The 23,887-nt window shown below is 36.7% G+C and overlaps 1 protein-coding gene across 2 annotated transcripts; it reads left to right on the top strand.

Annotated features, from left to right (window-relative positions):
• Positions 1-269: 269 nt before the first annotated feature.
• LOC129945505 (girdin) lies at positions 270-23,841 on the top strand. Of its 2 annotated transcripts, XM_056055289.1 has the most exons (14): positions 270-661; positions 5,375-5,642; positions 5,714-5,862; positions 5,931-6,223; positions 6,287-6,368; positions 6,463-6,659; positions 6,724-7,009; positions 7,076-8,701; positions 8,774-8,911; positions 12,571-12,809; positions 12,877-12,952; positions 15,445-15,611; positions 15,780-15,890; positions 22,877-23,841. In XM_056055289.1, the coding sequence occupies exons 1-14, from the start codon at positions 605-607 to the stop codon at positions 23,268-23,270; spliced, it is 4,083 nt and encodes a 1,360-aa protein (XP_055911264.1). In that variant the 5' UTR covers positions 270-604; the 3' UTR covers positions 23,271-23,841. The 2 variants fall into 2 exon arrangements, with proteins under 2 accessions (XP_055911264.1, XP_055911265.1); XM_056055290.1 differs by lacking the exon at positions 15,780-15,890.
• Positions 23,842-23,887: the final 46 nt, after the last annotated feature.

A 23,887-nucleotide genomic window follows, 5' to 3' on the forward strand; every position in this document is an offset into this window, starting at 1 on the left:
AGCTTCATTATGATTATAAATGCTACTCTCTTAATCGCTTTTAAGTCTGGAAACAAAATATTCTATGTAGAAAACCAATGGTAGCTATAACTGTCTGCTAAGTAAGTAATAATAACCAATACTGTTTTCAAAATTTACATTCAAAAGGAAAAACAAATGCCCCTAGGTCCGCATCTATATCCGAAATTTGAATTTTCGAACATTCGAAATACGAAATGTCAAACGCTTACCAACTTGACAAACCCAAAACACGAACAAAACGATGTGAAGTGCAACGAAAAAGAAGTTTGGTGTTGGATTTTGGATCGTTGGATGGTTGTTTTCTGTCTTGTAATAAATTTGTAATGTGTACATTTCATTTTTGTTGAACTATGAAACTGAATTCTTTGCAAAATAACCAACGTGATGTGATTTTTGTTTTAAAAAAATCAACTTTCAGTTAAAGATAAAAAGTTATTTCTTATAATCAATAAAACAATGGTCAAATAAACACATAAAACCTAAAAGACCTCGAGAATCCACTAAATTCTTTGGATTAGGAACGGACAGAAGAAGAAGAGCTTGTGTTACATATTTTTAGCGAGGAGAAGAAGAACAAGAAGAAATGGCTGCTACCCCAGTTGAGATAGATGAATTCCTTAATGGGGCACTTGTATCTTGGGTGAGTATAAAAATATAAATACATTTTTCATTGTGAAACATTTGTTTTATTTTGTTTTAAATGTCTGCTTTGAATATCAAATTTATATTAAAATTGAATTTAAGAACGCCTTTTCTTTGTAGAAAATAACATTGTTTAACTTTATTTTATTTCATTGTGGACTATTGGCAAGATGATGTTGATGATCACTCATGTCTCGAAGTTAGAACTAAATTTACATATTTTGGTGATTTAATTTATACAAAGACCAACTTTCGCAGTTTATTTTTCTTTATTTTTTTTTACCAACAATAGATAGGGTAATTATGTATCTCAGAACAAGAGAAAGTCCAAATACCTACCAGATTCTATCAACATAGACTCGTCAATGAAGGAACAGTATTTTTGTATTCAAATTAAGAAGAATGTTTAATCTGTATGCCATATTAGGTACCTTCCGCGACTGACGACTTTTGCAATCTGTATTGTTTACTTTACAATAGGCTGTGCCTGAATAATGAACCTTTAGAATATGCTGCAGTTCGTGCAAGTCTGATAAAAGTTCTTATAAGAAAAGACTTCAATGGAAGCGCTTTCCAAGCTTATCATTCTGAATTCTAAATCCTACCCAACAGATGCCATAAGTGTTATTCTGCACCAGCTTGCACCCGACCTAATATATAAAATATGGATGGGATAGAATATGCAACTTTGTATATCGTCATTCTTAAAGAAGGTTGTGGTTTTATAGAGCAGTATAAACTCTTTTAACACTTATTGTTATTCCTATTAATTAACGCCCAAACAGGCCATACCAATTATACTTAAGAAATTTAAATAACGATGTTTTTTGTTAAGAAAAAGTAGTCATTGAAAACTTGATGAGGAATGTCGGCAGGCAAATGCGGCGCTGCATAAAAGAACGAGAGCTGCTCATGAGCTCTATGAGCAGAAGAGGCGAGAGGAACACCGACTTCTTAGAAGGAAAAAGAGAGCATGAGAAGCGTGTGGTCGAAGATGTTGAAAGATTTAAAAGCAGGAATGAAGTTGGTGAAACGAAATTCACATGTACATAAACCTAGAACCGAAGGCTGCAAGGACGAAAGTGGAAACATCAAAGTGGAACCACAGTCAATGCTGAGGATATGGAAAGATCACTTCTGCAGACTGTATAACGGCGACGACGAACCGAATTCCGCTGTCAGGCAGGATGATGATCCATTCAACATAAACGACGAAAGCCAACAATCCCGTCCTCCAGACTTAGACGGAGTAAAGATTGCCATATCTAAGCTGAAGTCTAATAAAGCCGCTGGAGCGGATGGCTTGAATGCCGAGCTATTTAAAGCAGCTGGAGATAAGTTGGTTAGGAGCATGCCCGATGAATAGAACCTCAGTATTGTTTGCCCGATCCTGAAAAAAGGAGACCCTCTTAACTGCACCAACTATAGAGGAATCAGTCTATTTAACATCGCCGTAGTCTATAAAATTTTTTTTTTCTGCCGTAATGTGTGAACGTCTAAAGCCCATCTTCAACAACCTGATAGGTCCTTATCAGTGGGTTTTAGAACAGGAAAGTCCACAGTCGATCAAATATTCACATTACGGCAGATCATGGAAAAACCCCAAGAACAACAAATCTACACCCACCATCTTTTCATCGATTTCAAGGCCGCATATGACAGCATCTACAGGGACAAGCTGTATAGAGCCATGTCTAGTTTAAAGCATACCCGCCAAACTCGTCCGTTTGTGCTGCTCCATAAAGATTGGAAACAAGTTTACAGAACCTTTCGATGTCAAAAAAGGTTTTAAACAGGGTGATGCGCTGTCATGCGATTTTTTTAACATCGTGCTTGAAAGAATAGTGCAGAGCTCACACGTCAACACTAGAGGCACTATCCTTCAAAAGTATGTCCAATTACTGGCATAAGCTGATGACATTGACATAATCGGAAGAACTCAGCGTGATGTCAATTGGGCTTTTGTGAGTATTGAGCAAAGGAGGCAAAAATGGGTTTATTGGTTGATGAGGGCAAAACAAAGTACATGCTGTCGTCAAGAAAGGACATACAACACCGACGTCTTGGTCAAAACGTCACCATCGACAGACATAACTTTGAGGTAGTCAAGGACTTCGTCTACCTAGGCTCCGCTGTAAACGCAGAAAACAACACCAGCGTTGAGATCAAACTTAGAATAACTCTTGCTAACCGTTGTTTCTTTGGGCTAAGAAAGCAATTGAGTGGTAAAGTCCTCTCTCGAGGGACCAAAGTGTCGCTTTATAAGACCCTTATCATGCCCGTCGTGCTATGGACTATGACAAAAGCGGATGAAAGCATCTTGGGTCGGTTTGAGAGAAAAGTTCTTCGTGTGATCTCGGGTCCCGTATGCATCGAAGGGGAAGAAGATGAAACGACGAGCTGTACGGGCTGTACAGTGACGCAGACTTATCCAGAAGGGTAAAATTCGTACAACTAAGATGGCTGGATCACGTAGAGCGCATGGAAACCAATGCTCCGGCCCGGAAAGTCTTCGAATCCACACCCACAGGACAGTAGAGGAAGACCGCGGATCAGGTGACGCGTACAAGTGGAAAGTGACCTCACCCAACTTGAAGCGCGAAACTAGAGCCATCTAGCTAGGGACCGAAATAGATGGAGAAGTTTGTTAGGTGAGGCCCTAGTTCACACAGGACTGTAGCGCCACCTTTAGTAAGTAAGTCACTGAAAACTTAAAAATCCAACTAAATTATTAAATATCTTATGTCGCGCATTGCAGTTTTTTAAACTTTTCGGTCATAGCTTTTAAGAACGAAAGTAATGCCATAAGATATGTTTTCGACAAGAGGGCGGACTAGCTTTAAGCATCAGTAAGGATTTAAAACCCATACTACAAAAAAGAAAGTAATAGGAGAATATCATCAAACATAAAGCAAAACAAAACAGGCTATACATTCTAATACATCATCCCCTGACTTGTGCCAGAATGTTCTGTAGATTTAATCAAAGACCTGATTTCCTTTTTAAACTAAAAAAGAACGGCTCTAAACTGCTTAAAGTTTTTTTTCTCAAGTTATATGTTGTGCGGCTGCAAGTACAGCAGTGATCCTTCCACCTATCCCGATTCACCGGAACTGACCTCAGCTGTGGCCACGATTGAATACCTTGAGACCGAGCCTCCTTCAAAGCTGGTGACCTCCAAGTTGTCTTTGGTCTTCCAACGCGTCTATTACCCTGGGGATTCCATTAGACGTATTGTTTTGCTATATTGTCGTCCGGTTTTCTCGGTGTATGGCCTATCCAACGCCATTTCTGTTGCATGATGTCTACGTCCAATTTTTTCTGTCCGGTCCTATTGCACAGCTCAACTTTAGAAATGGTTTGCGGCCACCGGATCTTCAGAACAGAGCGCAGACAACGGTTAACGAAAATTTGTAGTCTGCTAGCGATGTTGGCAGAGCATTTCCATGTTTCAGAAGCATATAAAAGCACTGATTTGACGTTGGATTCGAAGAGTCTCAACTTGGTGCGTAGCGATATTTTGGTAGAGTTCCACACCGGAGAAAGGATTCCAAATGCACTACGGGCTTTGTTTATTCTTCTTTTAACATCCAGGTCCGTTCCGCCATCGATAGCTAAAAAACTCCCCTTCCTTAAAAATAGGGTCCATGTTCCCCAGTCCATAAATTCTTATATTCAGATCGATCAAACACAATACTCGTGAGGCAATAACATACGTAAATAGTGGTGTCAACTGTGATAAGTTATTCAAAAAACCAGGATAAATGAGCAATCCTAACAAAAAATAGACACCAAACTTGAAAAAGAAATCAAAGGGTGGCTGCTCTGAAAAGCTATTTAAATCCAGAAAATGAATTATAACAACTAAACTGGTTCTGTTTAGCACTATGATTCTGCTGGTACTCACATATCTATCCAAGAGAAAGGTTTCCTTATTAAAGGGCCATCCAAACTCTTATACGAGTTCGAAGAAAAAGTCAAAAGTACAACTCGTAGACGCTATCATCAATCTAAATACAAAGTAGGGCTGGTAAACAAAAATAAGGAGGATCCGATGGACTTGTCACGTAACTTTCTTCTTGCAATTAGCTTGCGATCGATGTACATTTATAATTTTATTTAAACAACAAGCGTTTCCAATAACTTACTCGAAATACAAAGAAATGTCTTTGTTTCTTTGTATGGATTTCATTTTGTAATGAAACAACAACTCTATCAAGTCCTGTGTAACCTCTTTCTCGACAAACTCACTACAGTCGAACTTCCATTTCTCGAACTTCCTTAAGTCGAATTTCTCTATAACTCAAAATTTTATTGTTAATTTTGATTTTTCAATCTGATTTTCAAGAATCTTGCCCTCCATAATTCGAACTTCTGTAAGTTGAATGTCTCTATAAATGGATTATTTAAGATTGTGTTTTATGGCAAATAGTTTCTTTGACTCGAACGGGTTACTAGTTCTTGTGCACATAAGTTCCTAGTTTTGTTTATGTTTTTTAGTTGGAAAAGCAACAATGGACTAACTTTTGTCTCATTTCTTTAAATCGAAGTTTCTATAATTCGATTTTTTTTCTTTCATTTTGAGAGCTCGACTTATGGAAGTTCCACTGATCTATATATCACATTTAATACAATTACCTGGAAAAATATCCACGTTATTTTAAAAATGTTTCGTATTTTAATATTCAAAAACAAATCTTCATTCTTTTAGCTGGAATCATGTTTACCAAGGCCAGAAATTCTATCCGGATATGGTTCCCTTCTTGATGGCAGCATTATCCATAGTGTTTGGCTTCAAATAGACCCGGAGCCGCAAAATCATCCAGCTGAGCTGAATGGTTTAACTGGTGCGTCGCTTTGTATTGCCAGAGCACGAAACTTTGAGTGCATTGTGCGAAATCTAAAATCTCTCTTCGAAGAAGAATTCGGTCAGACAATATTAGCCCTACCCGATTCTTACACCATAGGCTTTAATCCTGGTAAGTTTTAAAAATTCAAAATATTTTGATTCTTGTTTCTATTTCTAATTTTACGTTATTTTATATTGCAGAATCTAAACATGGTTTGGAACAGATGAAAGTTTTATTGACGCTACTGCTTGGCGCTGCAGTTCAGTGTCCCAATAAAGAACTATTTATAGGTCGAATAAAAGAACTCGATGTGGATACCCAACATGCAATTGTTGAGCTGATTAAACAGGTTCTTGTTTTAATTAGATTTCAATTTTGAATTCTTTTTTTTCAATGCAATGAATTTTCTTCGTCAAGGTCACTGATAATCATAGCTTGGTACTAACTGAGGAATCTATTGATTTGCTAACCCCCGCAGATATGTACACCCATATATTGCGTTTAACAAAAGAACGTGATGCTATGTACATGAAATGGATATCAGCCGTTGCAACTGAACCCGAGTCGAATGGCACTGATAGTTCTCAGAATATTCCACTATCGCCGGCAAGCGGAATGACTACATCACCTTCATCGAGCTCAGAGAGTAATCACATGGCTGTTGAATTGGCCGACCTTAAGTCAAAATTAAGAAAACTACGTCAAGAATTGTATGTTAGAAATTAGTACACAGAAGTATCATTAATATTTGTATATATAATTTTGTATTCCAGGGAAGAAAAATCGGAAGCTTTCCTCGAGGCGAAGGAGGAACTCGAACACAAGAGTGCGCAACATGAAAAACTTAGAACAGAGGTAAATTCAATTTTAAAGCCAAAATTCCAATTTTGTTCTACATATTTCCAAAGTAAATGTTATCAAAAACAAATAACTTACAATTCATCTACAGAGTCAGGAATGGTATTCTGAAGCCAAAAGAGCATCGGCTTACAGAGATGAAGTTGATGTTTTGCGAGAACGTGCTGATCGAGCTGATCGACTCGAAATCGAAGTCCAGAAGTTCAAGGAAAAACTTACCGATGCTGAATTCTACAAAACTAGAGTCGAAGAACTACGAGAAGACAATCGAATGCTTTTAGAAACAAAGTAAAGCATCAACCGAAAACTAATCGTGTCAATTTTTTAAAAATAATTTTCATTTTTCAAAAAGGGAAATGCTTGAAGACCAATTGCAACGTTCACGCAAACGTAGTGAACATGTTATGACCCTCGAATCGGAAATAATAAAATATAAGCAAAAACTAAACGACATGGCTCTGGAACGGGATGTTGATCGTACGAAGCTAGAGGAACTACTCGAGGAGAATACACAGTTGCAGTTGGTTGCGAAAAACCTAAACACAAGTCAAGATATTGATAAATCACTATCAGAAAACGAAGACGATTGCAATTCTGGAGACAACAGTCTTTCTGAACAGTTAACAAATAATGCCCAGGTAAGTAATCCAACCAGCTAACCCAACCATAGACAAACTACAAAAGTACCTCCAATTTCATTTCAGACAAGAGCTCTTAAACTTGAATTGGAAAATCGACGCCTGCTAGCAGCGCTCGATCAACTTAAAGAGTCATCCTTCCATGAATCGACAAATAAAATTCTTGAATTGGAAAAAGAGAAAAAGAAATTATCCCTGAAAATCGAACAAATGCAAGAAAACATCAATCGTCTGTCTCAACAGAACAAAGAGCTGGAGGATGTTTTCAAGAACGCTTTGGAAGAGAACAAAAAACTCCAAGACACCATAGATTCACGGCAGAAATCATATGAGAGGCAAAGTCAAGAACGGGACGTTGATCGTAGTAAAATGGTTGACTTGGAGAAGCATGTAGAAACACTGAACAAAGAAAAGCAAAGAATTCAAACGCTAAACGAAAGCATACAACGAAGAGCCGACGATATGGAACGTTTGATTGAAACTAAATCAAAAGAAGTGGAACAACTTAAGAGCAGAACAACTGAATTGGAAGCTGCTCGCAACCAATTGTACGATCTGGAGTCTAAAGTTTCTGCATTGGATCGTGAAAACGCAAGCTTAATCAAAGAAGTCTCTAAGTTAAAGGAAAATCTCGAAGAGAAGGCTGTTCAATTGGACGAGAAAATCTTGATAGGGGAATGTCAATCGAAGGAAGTAAAGAGACTCACCAGGGATCTTGAGGAATCTGCTCAAGCTCAAATGAAAATATTGGAATTAGAAAAGCTAAATCAAGATCTAGTGTCTCAGCGTGAAATTGACTTGCAGACAATAGATACATTACGCAATGATCTTGTATCAGGAACATTGGCCACAAACAAAGTTAAACACAATTTGGAAAAATTGGGGCTAGATAATTCCGAAATTGAACATTCTGAAATAAATGTGGAAAATGTTGTTGAGAAGTTGGTGAGAAATCCGGAAACCTTCAAGACTGTCCGAGAAATAATGCTGAATGTGACAAGGCAGCAAAATTCCAAATCGGATATGTGTGTTCTTTGTCATAGGAAAGAGATATTCACCGTCGAGAAGAATATCGAGATAACTGGCGAATTTGATGAACCCTATAGCATACAACATTCTATTAAACTCGCCGTGCCAGAGGAGACATCACGGCTTCAAGAGAACATTGCACAGTTGAATACTTTGAACTCTTCGCTGCAGATTACAAACGAAGGTCTGCAGGCAGAAAACGCTCGATTGAATGTGGACGTTGCTACTCTAGGTTCTCAGATAACTTCGCTCAACACTCAACATGTAGCCTTGCAACTGGCCAATTCCCAACTAGCGGCCGATAAAGATTTGCTTTTAAAACAGCTGGAAACTCTTAAACATGAGCACAAGAATCTACTCAATGATCAAGTGACCCTGCAGTGCTTGCATGATCAGCTCAATGCAGAATATGAATCGTTGAATAAAGATAAGGAGCAAATAAAAGTGACTGTTCGGGATGTGCGAAATGAAAATCGAGAGCTCAAAGAACGTTCGCAGAGTCTGGAGAAGCAATTGGACGAATTGAAAGCTCAAAATGCTACAATGAAAGCAAGTGTCGATGACTTGGGTATTTTACGCACAGAACACTCGAAACTAACTGATGATTTTCGAAGTTTGTTCGCCACTAGTGATCGGTTTAAGAATGAATATAAAAATATTCAGGTTTGTTTGTGGATAGATTTGTTTTCTTAGTAGGGTTGTAATGTTTGACATTTAATTGTTTTTTTTTTTTAGGAACAATACAAAATGATTCGAGCTGAAAATAGCCGACTTAAATTACAAAATACCGAAATTTCTGGAGAGTCAAATGCCAAAAGCGACCAAATTAAGAGCATGGAAGTTGAATACACAAAAGCAATGCAACGTTGTGAGGTAAGTTCTGAATCAAAGGAATTAAAAGTTATTAATCAATATAAAAGGTTATAAGTTTTACAAGCTTTATATTGACCAAGAATCTAGTGTGACAATAATAAATAAATAAAAATTGGATTCTACTACTGTTTTTAAGTTCTCAAACTATGTGTATCTCTTAGTTTAGTCGATTTTCAATAGTCCTGTACTGTAATGAGAAACGAACTACAATTAATTACCAACATTTTCTAAGAGAAAACGTGATATCAACTTCTGATATCCGCATCTTCTCTGACAGTCAGGCTGCTATTAAATCTCTTGACGGTGTCTCAACCAAATCTCAAACGGCCCTCGATTGCCGATCTTCTCTTAAGGAGATGGCACAGCTATTTAACATTCACCTCTGTTGGGTGCAGGGCCACAGAGACATGACAGGAAATTGTAGAGCCGATAAACTCGCTTAAAATGGAACCGTCATACCTATTTCGACTGAAAGGGAGAATTTCTGCTAAAAGAAGCACCTCTTACGATAACAAACTGTAGGTGGCACAATTTACCAACGTGCCCAGCCACACAAAACTCATATGGCCTTCACTGGACCTAAAGCGCTCTAAAGGCTTGTTATCTTAAAGCAGAATTCATATTAGACCCCTAATAGGTGTCCTTACGGGACACTGTCTTATAGGCAGACACGCAATACGACTTGGTGTAGCATCAAATTACTTCTGCAGGAGCTGTATGGATGGGGAAGAAGAGGAAACAATCTCTTACTTTCTCTGCACTTGCCCTGCTCTTTCACTAAGTCGCAGACTTCATCTGGGAGACTACCTTTTTGATAATCCCAGTGAACTAGCTAATAAGGATATAAAATATCTTCTTCGCTTTATAAAAAGCTCAAAATAGTTCGGCAATTAAGAAATAATTCTCTAGATCCGCAGCCACTTTAACCTAACCTAACTTAACCTACCAACAATTTACGACTAAACTCGGGCATCAAAATGTTGTTGGTTATTTTACGAAATGGGCTTTCGGTACAATGGACAACAAAAATTCGGGTGGTATTTATAAACAGCTGCCAATGTCAAATTCAATGTGAAATCCTTCTCATCCATCGTCCATGTTTCCGATTGACGTTTAGCTACTGCTATCATAATAGCCTACTCCCCATTTGAAGGTGGTTTCCCTATTGGCCTTATTGCACAGGTGACACATTGCACTTATCATTTCCCTGCAGCATGATGTTCTTGACATCAACTGACTCCTTACCATATCTCTTCCTTTCCAACCACCTCTTATCTTTTTTGGGCTGGATCTAAGGTGTTAAACTACCCGTGCCGATGATCAGCCTGGCTGGGGCCCAATTAAAAAAAAGATCAGTCTCTAACGGAGTATCCGGATACCTTGCGACCTCCGGATTAACTAGCCTTATCTGTATAATGCGAATCTCTTTACAGAAGGACCTCTCTTTCTTCGAAACTTGTGAGACCAAGTATGAATGTAAACAAAAAAGAAAAGAAAATGATGAGACCGGTATCTGTTAAAGTTCCCGCGGCATTCTGGCGCCATAGCCTGTAGCCGTATCCCCTGCGGCTAACACAGAAAAGGGAGTAATGGCAATTCATGGACCCTCTTCTGCTGTTGGTAGCAACGAGAGTAGGAAAGTAGCGATACCTAATTCCAGTAGTGGCAGGGTTGTGAAGATTGGACCTACTACTACTACTAAGAAAAGTCTCCTCGCTGCACCGAGGACCGGTAAAGACTGCGTCTAAAAGAGAAAGGTCTCTTGAGGGGACCATACCGACATCATAACGGCCTCGTGTGCACAAGACCACCACTCCAGCACCTGAATCCCATCAGAAAACAATCATATTAGCATAATCAGCCTCTCCCGTTTCGTAAGGGACTCAAACTGGTTATATTGAGTTAAGGAGGAAGCCTCAAGATTCATGTGGTATCACAATGGGCTCAGGGGTGTCTTTAGACTTTTGGAGGCCTGGCACAATAGGATATTTGTTTATGCTTTCATATTTTTTTTTAATTAACCTTCAATAGTTGAGCATTTTTCTTCATAGTTGATGAAAAATCATGAAAGAAGTGATCAAATTCCATTTCTTGCAGTAATTAATTTTCCATTGATGCAATTGACAAGCTGTTTAGTCCATCTTGAAGCATTGTTTTTTGTTCTTCGAAGTTTATTTTTTATCCGGTTCAATTTCGAAAATAAACGCTCTCCACTGCAGTTTAAAACCATCAAAGATACACAAAATTCTACAGGCAGTTTCTATATTTGAAAATATGTTCCCAATTTTATCCACTGTAATTAGACTGTAATTGATATTTTAATAAGATCTTCATTTACATTTTGATTGTATTCTTTTAAATACTGTATGAGGTGCAAGCATTCTACCTCAAGTTCTTCCGCATTAACATTTCTATGGTTTTTTTTTAAAACTGTTCGCAAGAATTTTGCAACTCCACTAAAGTCAAATATTGCAATCGACAAAAAATGTCAAACAATGCAATTGGATCGTATTTATAATTGCAAAGTAATAGCGTCAATAATTGGTTAATATCTTAAACGGATAGTGGAGGGCCATCAAAATATGTGGCACGCGGACTTCATACTATTTATCGTTGCATTAAGTCTTCATAATTAGCATCTGGATTATGAATTTTGGCACACGCTTCAAATTTATCACAATTCTCCCTTAGACCATTTATGAAAGAACATAGTGAACAAAGCAAATTGGCAGCAACGTTAATGGTTATTGTTTTTTTTGACGGCTCTTGCTGGATTTATGATTTTTTTTTAATATTGTGCTCCAAATTTCTGTTAAAATGAGGACAAGTTTTGACATTTTCTTAGACAGACCTAGCGATTCGCTTTTTGTGTCTGGAGCTTTGTATAGATCTCTAGATATAGATGTCAAGCCTTCAGTAATTTGCTTATAATTATGATGGAGCCTACTAAGTTAAGAGAATGTGCTGCACGAGGTACAAAGGTAGTAAAATTGCACTTCTCCTTAAATCTTGCTTGCAAACCAGAATATTTTCCCGACATATTAGACGCATTATCATAGCTTTGTCTTGTACAATCCTTTATTGAATTATCACGATTTTCCTGAAATGTCAAGATTGTGTCAGCCAAATATTCAGATTTATGCTCTTGCATAGGTATACATTTTAAGAACCTTTCGATGGGAACACAATTTTTAACATACCGAATTACAAAAGTCAAAGGGTGTACTGTCAACACTTGTGCAGAACTGTAGAGTAGAACGAAAGCAGAGTTGTTAACATAATGTTCGAAGCGTGTGCAGGTATATGATTATGGATTCATGTTGCCAGAAGTTTAAGATGTTGAGGAGGAGAATTTCAACTGTTTGTTATTGTCTACTACACTTATTTCGTTTTCTATATAATTCCTGTAAAAATTCATTCGGGGGCCAAATAATTGTGGGGCCCTGGCCCACCGAGCCCATCCTTAAAGACGCCACTGAATGGGCTATTAAACTGCCCTAAGAGTGTTCGACTCCATCATGGACAGCCACTTTAACCTAACCTTACCTAACATATTATTAGATGCATGATGGCTTTTCTTTTCTGCATTGATTATAATGTTGAAAGATTTGTTGCTTATTTTGTCATGTTAACTTATTTAGTTTTTGTTTCTTTTAAAGATGCTGCTACAAATGAATTCCGACTTGGACACGGATCGCAAAACACTAATGGACAATGTTTCCCAACTACTTTCACAATATCACGAACTATTAACGCATTCGCTTGAAGACAAACAACATTTCCATGAAGAAGAGAAAAGTTATACAGACAAAGTCAATAATTTAAATCGACAAAAAGAAAAACTTGAAGAAAAAATTATGGAACATTACAAAAAATCAGAAAGTTGTGTTCCAAAAAAGTTAGTAATATCTTTTTATCTGTTTTCAAAAACTAAATTAAATTTTTTTTTATAATTCTATTTATAGAAAAGCATTTGCCAGTAATTTGGTGCGTAGAGTTAAAAAAGCCAGTTCGGATCTGATGAACATCGTTCCAAGCAGGGTAAGTGGGGTAATTGTACCCGAATTGTCAAATAGTTCCGTGAGTTCAAAAAAATGTTGTCTTTGAGGTCTTGACGGAATTTACAAAATATTCTATTATAGCTATACAATTTAAGAAGGTTCTAAGACGATACTAAGCTAAAAATTAATCAAAGTTGACACTGGCATTTAAATGACGAGTTTGTTCCGGAAAAGAAAAGTCAATGATTTTTGTTCATTGAAAACTTTATACATGATGTAGAAAGGATCATTGTTAATAAAGGAAAGTTGCCACAAAGATGGGCATTCTTCATATTATCCACTTCAGTAGTTGAGATAACCAACATTGGAAGAAAAACCGTTTGCATTTTCTCTGTTAATATCCTGATCTGGCCAGAACGATATTTGCGCAAATAATATGATTTTTCCATTCCTCGCAAGAGCAGTGAAAATATACTTTTAAGGTGTCATATACTTACTTACTTAAGGTGGCGCTACAGTCCTGTGTGAACTAGGGCCTCACCCAACAATGTTCTCCATCAAGCTCGGTCCCTAGCTAGTTATCTCTTGTTTCGCAGTCCAAGTTGGGTGAGGTCACTTTCCACTTGTGCGCGCCACCTGATTCGCGGTCTTCCTCTACTGCGCTGTCATGTGGGTGTAGATTCGAAGACTTTCCGGGCCGGAGCATTGGTTTCCATGTGCTCTACGTGACCCAGCGATCTTAGTCGTTGGACTTTTACTCTTCTGGCTAAGTCTACGTCGCCGTACAGCTCATCGTTCCATCGTCTCCTCCACTCCCCTTCGATGCATACGGGACCGTAGATCACACGAAGAACTTTTCTCTCCAACCTACCCAAGGTGCTTTTATCCCCATTAAGTTGTTTCCAACCTTTATATAGCAGCGTGAATTCTCCATGGTCATCCTGCACAAACGGACGAGTTTGTCAGAGATGCCAAAACTAGACATGGCTCTATACAGCTCGTCCCTGTAGATGCTGTCATATGAGGCCTTGAAATCGATGAAAAGATGGTGGGTGTAGATTTGGTGTTTTTGGGTTTTTTCCAGGATCTGCCGTAATGCGAATATTTGATCGACTGTGGACTTTCCTGGTCTAAAACCACACTGATAATGACTTATCAGGTTGTTCACGATGGGCTTTAGACGTTCACATATTACGGCAGAGGAGATTTTATAGGCGATGTTATGTAGACTGATTCCTCTATAGGAAAGGGCAAACAATACTGAAGTTCCATTCATCGGGCATGCTTTCTTCCGACCATATCTAATAGATAAATTGGTGCATGCTCCTAACCAACTTATCTTCAGCTGCTTTCCTTCTTGGTGGCTGCTTGAAACCCAGCACATCAGAGGCGGCTTCTGTGATTGCATCTTGGCAATGTTGCCACTGGTTTTCGATACAATGTGTTGGCGGCAGAGAACTTCGAGAGAGGTTACTTGTAACTCGGTCGGAAAGGGATTTGGCGATCTCTTGGTATTCTCGTTTATTCCACCAAAGATGTCTTCCCTTCCTAGCTTGGATTTAAAATCGCCCAGGACAATTTTAATATCGTAGCGAGGACACTGCTCATATGTTTTGTCTAAGAGCTCGAAGAACATATCTTATCAGGCTAATGTTGCCGAATTTAGCCTTGATGCGTATGGTCTTGAGGCGCTCATTCATGCACCTATAGCTCAAGACTCTTTGCCCAAGTCTGGCGCCAATGACAAAGCCGCATCCTAATAAGCGCTGTTGGTTTTCGTGGTAGCAGTCACCGTAGTAAATATCGCAGTTTTTCATCCTCTTTTTGTCTGGCCCATCCCATCGTATTTCCTAGGGCCTCCGCAAATTCTTCGGCCGGACGTAGTCTCTTTAGGGACCTAACATTCCACGTGCATATCCGAAGTTTGTTGTCCTTAATTCGCTTGCGTTGGTTGTCAACAGTAAATCCGTCTGTATCCGAGGCTTGTTGGTGCTTCGTAACTATGATGTTTTTACGTGGCCAGGAAGTCACCCCGACGGCACAACCCCCAACCTGGAGGGCCAGATCCTTAGTATAACTCCAAGGACGGTGAGCCGGATAAACCGCTCCTTATAGGCCTGGGCTCAGAATAAGTCGTAGAAGCTCTATAAGGTGTTCACTAAGTATTTCAGCCTTACTAGAACTGTAGACGCCACCGTTGATTTCATCTCGGGAATTCCTCCGCTGCCGTATGGATAAGAGAGCTGCCTTAGTGGAAACACCTCTCCCCCTCTCTCGTTTGCTGCCTCCAACAACTTTCCACTGGGGTTGGAACCCAATCTCCAGTTGATGTTTACCACGGGAAGTGAGAGTAGGAGTTGATAGGTTAAGGTGTCATATGCAAGAATTGAACCTTCACTTAATCCTGTTGCAATTTTTTTTACAAGGTTATCTATTATATGTGGGACGTATTTGATCTCACCTCACATCTTGCCAATGATTTATTTGTATTAAGCGAAATCACATTTGATAAACTCTCTTTTTCTTTCCTAGAACCGTAGATCGTGGGTTGACGACACTCGACTGACACAATCACAATTTGCTATTGGTTCTGAATCTGGTGGCAATGAATCAGATAATAGCATAGAAGAGCCGAGCTCCATTGTATCCGATACACCTCTGTTACAACGAAATGTTGCAATGCGTCAAAGTTTGCAAAGGTAAGACTATAAATTATAATTAATTACATTTGTTGTTCGTTGTTTTGTTTTGTTTGTTACTCGTACATCGGTTTTTGGACAAAACAAGCTACACAAAGTTCTAATTTTGGTTTTTGTTTATTAATTTTTTGTTTTATTAAATTTATTCAAACTTGAAATACAATTTAGAAAACCGAGTGATTTGATGGATAGTTCAATAACACGTGGTGGATTCCGAAGTAGTTTACAGTCGCAAAAACGGAGCGACTTGAGTAGTTCTCGTAGAAATAGTGTACACGGGTAAAGTTTATTTTAATATTATTTATAACATGTTTTTTTAAATTTATTTTAATTTTCCAATAACTCATCTTACATATACATATAAAATTTACCGCTTAATTAAAAAGAAGGAAAACAAGTTTATAAATTAAGAGCTTTTTTAAAACAATATTTAATGCTTAAATGTTTAACAAATATCATTTGCTGCTTTTATTAATAATTTTTTTTAACAAATTTAAATCAGTGCAGAACCTGCATACATATATAAATCCAGAAAAAAAAACTCATAATTTGGTAATATCTTTTTTTGGGATTCGTTATGATTGTGATTGGATGGGTTCAGGCGACATTAGTGACTTGAAAGCATTGTATATATATTTATTATGAAGAGAAACGATCGAAGCGACATCTGAGAGGCGTGAAGGCGATTAAATTTGATCCCTTTTTTTATACCCCTCAATAGTTGGGAAGAGTTTAGAATGAGGGAAAATTCAACAATAATTAAAGACTAGACAATAGAGAAGAACATAATATGCAAATGTAGTAGGAGATCGAGGGAGACAAAAGCAACAAACGTTTTGACATTATATATGTGTATGCATATTATACTTGAAGAGGAATGATTTTACGGTTATGCTTTTGCAAGAAATAGAAAGAGTATAAGAAAAACAATAACAAAGCAAAAAAGTACTGCAAGAGTACTTTTTGCGGTTGATAGTTAAAAAAGTTAGTACTGTTTTGAATATATATATTTTATATATGTATATTGTATATGTATATATTTTTTTTTTTCAATTCAATAGGGTGTTTCTGATAATTATCTTTATTTTTGATATGACATTTTGTCTTTTTTATAATACAAATTTAGTGCGATATAATCTCTTTAGTTTGTCCGTTTTATACGTCAATTGAAGCGGACTTGTCTGTATAGACATGAGCCGAACGTCAAATAACATGTTCACCGAACTAGCCTCTCAATAAGCCCATTGTTGCTAGTGCTATTTGGTATGTGGCACCGTCTTGTTGAAACCACATGTCATGCAAGAAAAGCTCTTGCATTTTGGGCAAAAACAAAGTTGGATATTATCTCACGGTAGCGCTCACCATTCGCAGTAGTTACGATCGCATCATCTTTGAAGAAGTACGGTCCAATGATGCAACCAGTCCATATTCTGGCTGACACTCACAATAGCCCGAATAGCCGCTTCGGTGGGTCGATTAAACTGAACATAAAATGGAAAAAGCGCGCGATGAACTTTCTTTAATTTTCAACCGTTGTTCGTTTGTAGGATGATTCATGGTTAAATAATAGACCAAACTGAAGATGTTTGACAGTGAAACCAATGTTTCCAAAAAGATAATAGCTAAAAAATCACCCTTTACTTTAAAAGGGACTCTTTTCTTTTCAAAAGGTTATTTTTTCTTGATAAGCTATTCGTTAATAATTTTGATTGCGTCAATACTTGCAGTTAATCCTCAAAATATCTACGAATTCCTTAGTAAGTTCTAATAAAGTACACATTTTTGAGACTATTTTGTTGTTAAATTCCGAGAAATGCTAATTAAAATGCCCGCCTTTATCAAACTAATGTGGAAGCATGGTCATGTTAATGTTGTAAGTAAGAAACATTTAAAACAAGGTGCAAACTCGGTATGCAATGCTCTAAGAATTATGCTTGAATCTTTTACAAGAAAAGACCTCAAAAGATTAAAACGGAAAAAAGTAAAATAGTCTAGACTATATGATTCGTAGAGTCACACAGAAGCAATTAATGTTATCATAATGATATCTACACACAAGAAACACTTCCATTCTGTCCAAATTACTACCATGTCATCAAGATACCTCGTATATTAAGCTTATACCTTTCCAATTTAGGCATTGACACACTTGTAAGGTTTTGTTTATATTATATTTATTTATTCATAAGTTTCTATAGTAGTAGTAATAATAATTTGTCTTTGTTTTACATTTTTCACAATATTAGAGCATTCGACTGTGCCGTCAGCCCGAAAAAGAGAAAAGGCTTCATTGATTTAATTGAAATAAATTTAAAAAAGTGTTATCAATATCTTATGATTGAATTTAAAGTTAGTTTATACAAAATTAGAAAACTTCATTCAGAATTTGGTTTCTATATCTTTGTGCAGTTAAGACAAAACTACTTAGAACATTCCAGTTTGATCCATTAAGCATTTCGAAAGTTTAGTTTTGGTTAAGAACGCTTTTTCCCCAATGCGCATAACGGATTGGTGACAAAACAGGGCAAATCCCTATGAAGTGGAGTACGTTTTCCACTGTTCTTTGGTTGCAAAGAGTACACTCCGTGTTTTCTTCAGGGCCAAATGGTCAGTAGTTTAACCATATCAGCTCTCCTCTGGTTTTAAAGATGGTTGAAATGGTCTTTAGCGGATACTTGTAATGGTGATAGTTGTTTTCATTAAATTTGTGCTGCAAGGCCTTATACAAATTACGAGATTCACTGATTTCTTCCGTAAAGTTCTCGAAAATTTTGGCATCGATTCTTTCTAACAATATTTGGAAGGTCGGGTCCAAGTTTCTCCACTAGCTGAACATTTTGTAGCACCTCCAAACGAGACCATTTTACGAAGAACTCTGACCTCTCTCGGAGCAGCTGTCTCACAATGGCATTAGGTAGTCGATGATTTGGAAGCGCCAACACCTTTTTAATATAGTTTAGATGCATCTTCAGCGTTAAAATATATAGTTGCGGGACTCCGGTCTCTAAGTGCAGCATATACGTAGGTGTATGCTCAGGGAGCCTAATATCTTTTTGAGGAAATTTCTTAAAAGCTTTTCAAACTCCTCGTACTGTAGAAATCCCTACACTTGACCAGCAAAGCATAAGATCGACCTCGTCACCGCTGCGAAAAGTTTATATTTTGCACTTGGTGCTACATATTTTTTCCCCAGCACTCCCTTTCAGTTGCAGTTGATGGCTTGTTTCGAATCTATTAGTTTTGCCTGCAGGTGCTTCTTGAATGAAAGATTTGGGGTAAACTCCTTAACCAAATCCAGTGCAACATTATTCCTGGTCCATCTCTCTTCTCTGGTGTATCTACCAGATCCGTTTCGAAATATCAAAATATTTTATTTGTCGATATTGACTGTGAGGTTCGTTCCAGAGGTCGCAATATATTTTAAGCTTATTTATCATCATTTGCAGCATTTGAGGTGATTCCCCTAAAATTACAATATCGTCCGCATACATAAGCGCTTTGATGTTGATACCAGCAAACATTATTCCTCCGGGAAGAGCCGATGTGATGTCATCTAAAAAAAAGTGAGAACAGGAGTGGGCTTAGCAGGCATCCTTGCTTGACTCCAGTCGATGTTTTAAACCAATTGGATCCTTCGTTACCGTTCCATATCGCTGTCATATTGTTTTCATAGACCCGTCTTGTAAAAAAGGGCGTCTCTATCGATTAAATCAAAAGCCGCTTTGAAATCAACGAAAAATCGCGCCCTCAATAGTTTTGGAGATGAAATACAAAATTTCGTCTCATAATAGTACTACAGTAAATATATTATACAATGTTGAAAGTAAGGCAAGTTTCTAGTATCTGATTGGCCAGCTGCCAAAAATTTGCATTAATGCATCCTTCAATTAAGGCAACTTCAATGGAAAGTTAGTCAAGAAAAATCTTCCTTACTATCAAGTCAAGTGTACTTCTGTCAAAATGACAGTTGATTATGTCTTTTCCTTCAAGGTTGAACTTTGTTATGCTATGATTTATTTATTTTAACACAGCTTCATTTAATATTTTGTGTAAAAAGGTTCCTTGTCAATTTGGAATTTGAAGTAATATTTCTTTACAATATAAAGTACAATTCGTGATGGACTTGTAGCTTGCCTTATGAATGTTTTGTAGTCAATTATGTTTTTTTTATTTTTTGTACTATGAATTGAGGCATTGAGAGCAGAAGTGGCGTAACCCCAAATTGTAATAACTGAGGAAATCACGGTTAAAGAAATTAAAGAAAAACATTAGTTTATTATTGGTTTCCTATTTAAAATAATGGCTAATAAACTTCAGCTATGACATATCTGGATAAATATCTCTTGTTTTAAATCTTAATCTTTACTGTAAATGTGTAATTTATTGGATTTTATGTGGCTTACACCACTTCTATTTAAAAAAGTAAGTTGGTTACACCAATAATTAAAAATACAAGTGCTTAATTTTTTTTGTATTATGAATTTCTAAGTACAAAATAGTAACAAGTTATGAGTTAAGACTGCTATGTAACTATCACTCTTCATCCTCATATACGTATTGAACTAAACTAACGTCTCTGTCTGCAGAAACAGTTGTCAAGTTCTTATAAAAGTCCTGGTAACTCGGGGGAATACAATTAAGTAAGTCGAGTAAATCTTTCTTGTTCGTTTCATTTACGGCATTTGCTTTTAGAAACAGTAATTCGAGATCTGTGATTAATGCAGATGTTCTATTTTAATATCACAGTATTAAAAAGCACGTCTTCGTTATTGTTGCAATTGTAAAAAAATATTGAAGAGGGTCTTTTTCAAAAATTGAAGCCATTGAATCTTAAGCCATTCCACTTTCGCTTTATTAACATTAATCTTGGATATGTTATATTTGTTTAAAAAAATTTCGTCGAAAACATCACAAATCCATCCCTAACAATAATTTTAAATGGATCCTTCTTTCTTGCTGCTGCTATAACCTTATACCAGTGGCCTAAAATGTCTTATAACCTAAATGTTATAACCTTATACTAGTCCATAGGGCCAAAAATGTCGTTTAAATACTTCTTTTGTTTTTCGATAAGACCAAAGTCTTGATCACAAGGTAAGTAAGAGTGGCCACACAATAGAAATTTGTGATCAATTTTATTTACAAGATAGTATGCGAAACAATATATTGGCACAAAACGGACATCTAAATATTCCTATTTTGCCCACCACACTGGTCAGTGTTCAATTGTACATAACTAAATTTGAGGTACTCACAAAATGTTAAATATAATGCAATAAGCAGCTGCCAATTTCTTGGGGACCTCTTGATCCAACCTACTCATCGCAAATATACATGTAAGCTTTGTTCTTTATCATGTCATGGATACCTAGACAATTTGTTCAAAGCTGCCTCTTATAATAGCACACACCCCTTGAAATGACTGGAGTTGGCAAGGTTTTCATAAGATCATATGCAATTACGCAAGTGTCATTAGATTCCTTTGCTTTTGCCGCACCATCTCTAATGCCATTTCTAGCCGACTCCGCTTTTCTAAGATGCAGTTCATGTTTGATTTAGCTTACTGTACAATTTTAGTGTAGAAATGCATGGAATATATTAATTAAAAAAAAAATGCATAATGCAGAAGTCCTACGAAAATTTCGTGGAGAAACAATGTTCCAACAATTTTGTGTAGGTTTATGAACAAATATGAGCTACGCCACTTCTGCACAGAAAGAAAATTTAATGTTGGTCATGTTAATGTAATAAACTCAAAATTGAAAAAATGAGGGTTACGCCACTACTGCTCTCAATGCCTCAATTTAAAGTAGAGGTTTGTGAAGTAAAGTTCTGAATTTGAAACTCATGACACTAAAAAAATTTAATAGTTGCCTTGGTTAGAATTCACGTTCAAAGAATGAAGTTGACTGCAAATGAAGTCCCTTGTGTTGTCTGAACCAGTCCATTGATCTGCATGTCAATTCAGAAAGCCTTTGTGCTTAGCATAATATTTATTATACATTATTTTGTGTGAAATTTATACTCGTTTCTCAAGATTCTGATGCATTGATGCAGGAAACATCAACAGATAGTATGAATTTTAAGTAGTACAAGACTTCAAATTTCTTGAGTTGATGTTAGTACCCGATAACAACATAGAAGAATCAGCCGGGCTGTTTAATTTCAACACAGAACATTATATTCTGAAAAATATCTTTTAAGCAATAAAACCTTACTATAACTTTTAAGCTGCTTCTTTACAAAACTTAAGTCCTGCAAGTACTGAAATACGATATAAGATGCTGAATTGTTGAATAGAATAATTTTAGGGATTTTTATTGGAGGAATATGTTAATAAGAACAATCTAGAGACGCTTCAATCCGTCTACCGCAAATATATATTATGAACAAATCGTGTGAAGATGTCATTTGTAGCACCGACGCACGTCGTCCGGTTCGCACTTTGGTTATACCAGAAAACTAAATGTCGCAAATTCACATCCTTTTTCGAACCCACGATGATGATGATAAGTCGCATTTTGAGGATTTGTTCAATTGTGAAGTTCATGTATTTAATGTCGTAGTGATTGTGCCGTCATAGTTAGTGCGGAGGATTGTTATGCCAGAATTATGGTCTCAGTCCCTATCTATACAAAGTATCTTTTCACAAGTGTAAGTTTTTTCTTATTCTTGTTGTCCACAATATTGTACTATGTGTTTTATATTTCATGTGTAATAAAGTTCTCCTGATAAAGGCAGCAACTCCTGCCGAAACGTCGGGAAAAGCTAATGTAACAACCTTGTTTCATTGCAACGATCAAAGTGACCAAAAAAGCCGAAGGAAATCCTAATTTTTTCAATACACATAAGTATATATTCAGTGGTCAATACATTATCTTTTTTATTTTCACAAGAACTGCATCTTTCGGTGAATTGACAAATGCTCCAAAAATAATTCTTCTCATGAAAAGTGATTTCACAAATAAAACAGCACAAAAACTGTAGGTCTCCTCCATACTTGACATTACTTACATAAACGAGAGTTGTAGCGCCACCTAATTTTTTAAATTTTCATTACTGCTTTGTAATACAAAAGCAGAAAATCGAACCTTTTAAATTAATCTATTGGTTCTAATGTCTTTTAAAATAAGAGCAATTTTTATATCTGTATATAATCCCCCTCCAGACCTCACAACTTTTGTTCTAAGTTTACATGTTTTCTGTAAAAAAAAGTTTGTTTTTAAATGCATTTTTAATATATTCATCTTTTCTATTTGACATAGGCTTGAAGCACCCGATGTAACAGGAAGCAGCCTAACTCTCGGCACCGCTGGCAGCCGCAGAACGGTATACCTGATTGATGAAAATCAAAAAATAGCCGATTCCACACAATCACCTTCACCCAACACATCCGAAGCTCAAACCCCAACAAACAATGTTAATTCCTCACAAACAAACGATAATCCGTCCACATTTCTTATGTATAATCGAATAAACACCATGATTGGCCCGACTACCGATAGTGCAACGAATGACAGCCCTAACGCCGGCAGTGGATGCGGCAGCAGCAGCGGGGCAGCTCCTAGTGGAAATACCGCTGCCGATGATAAACTACTGCCCCGTAAAAGACCCGAAGACAAAAGCAATAGTATTTGGTATGAATACGGTTGCGTATGATGAGAATCCTTTATCTGCATTCAATTAATTGCAGATAGTTATTTATTACCTTCTATACCGAATAAGTGCCCGCTTAGGGAAATTGCCTTAAATTTAAACTAATCTTAAGCTTTAACCATTTTTGTATTTTATTTTTGTTTAAAGAAGAAAAAAGTCTTTCGAAGCATATCCAGTGACTTGATAAACAAACCTACTTGTAAGCAAATTGCGATAATAAGAGTATACGTACACACAAATGTTTGTATAATGCCGAATTTATGTTTTAATAATTTGCAGTGCTTAAATTTGTAAGATATAATATTAGTTTATAAATATGATGCTGATGATGATGTTGATGTATTATTTTTTAAGCAAAGAATGTTTTATTCTTTGTTCCAGTTGCGTATTTTACAAATCGAATAAATCATTAAAATTATTTTTAAATAAAACTTAATGAGGATCAGTCCTCCACTTGTTCTTGTTCTTGGCAAAGCGCCAATGTCAGAAGTAACTTTGAAATGCATTTATCTATGTTTTCTTTTTTATTTTATTTAATTTTGTTTTTTTTTCAATAAAGAATGAGCCAAATGTCCGTTGCGTAGTTTCTATTTTTGATTTGTCATATTTCACGTAGTTTT

This window comes from Eupeodes corollae, chromosome 2 (genome assembly GCF_945859685.1).
Source record: "Eupeodes corollae chromosome 2, idEupCoro1.1, whole genome shotgun sequence".
Taxonomy (NCBI): domain Eukaryota; kingdom Metazoa; phylum Arthropoda; class Insecta; order Diptera; family Syrphidae; genus Eupeodes; species Eupeodes corollae.

Bases quoted from the DNA above. Each gene is read 5' to 3' on its own strand.
- LOC129945505 (XM_056055289.1), top strand. From the start codon at position 605: ATGGCTGCTACCCCAGTTGAGATAGATGAATTCCTTAATGGGGCACTT. The intron at 6,369-6,462 runs GTAAATTCAATT...ATTCATCTACAG, and splicing joins ATGAAAAACTTAGAACAGAG to AGTCAGGAATGGTATTCTGA. The intron at 15,891-22,876 runs GTAAAGTTTATT...TATTTGACATAG, and splicing joins CGTAGAAATAGTGTACACGG to GCTTGAAGCACCCGATGTAA.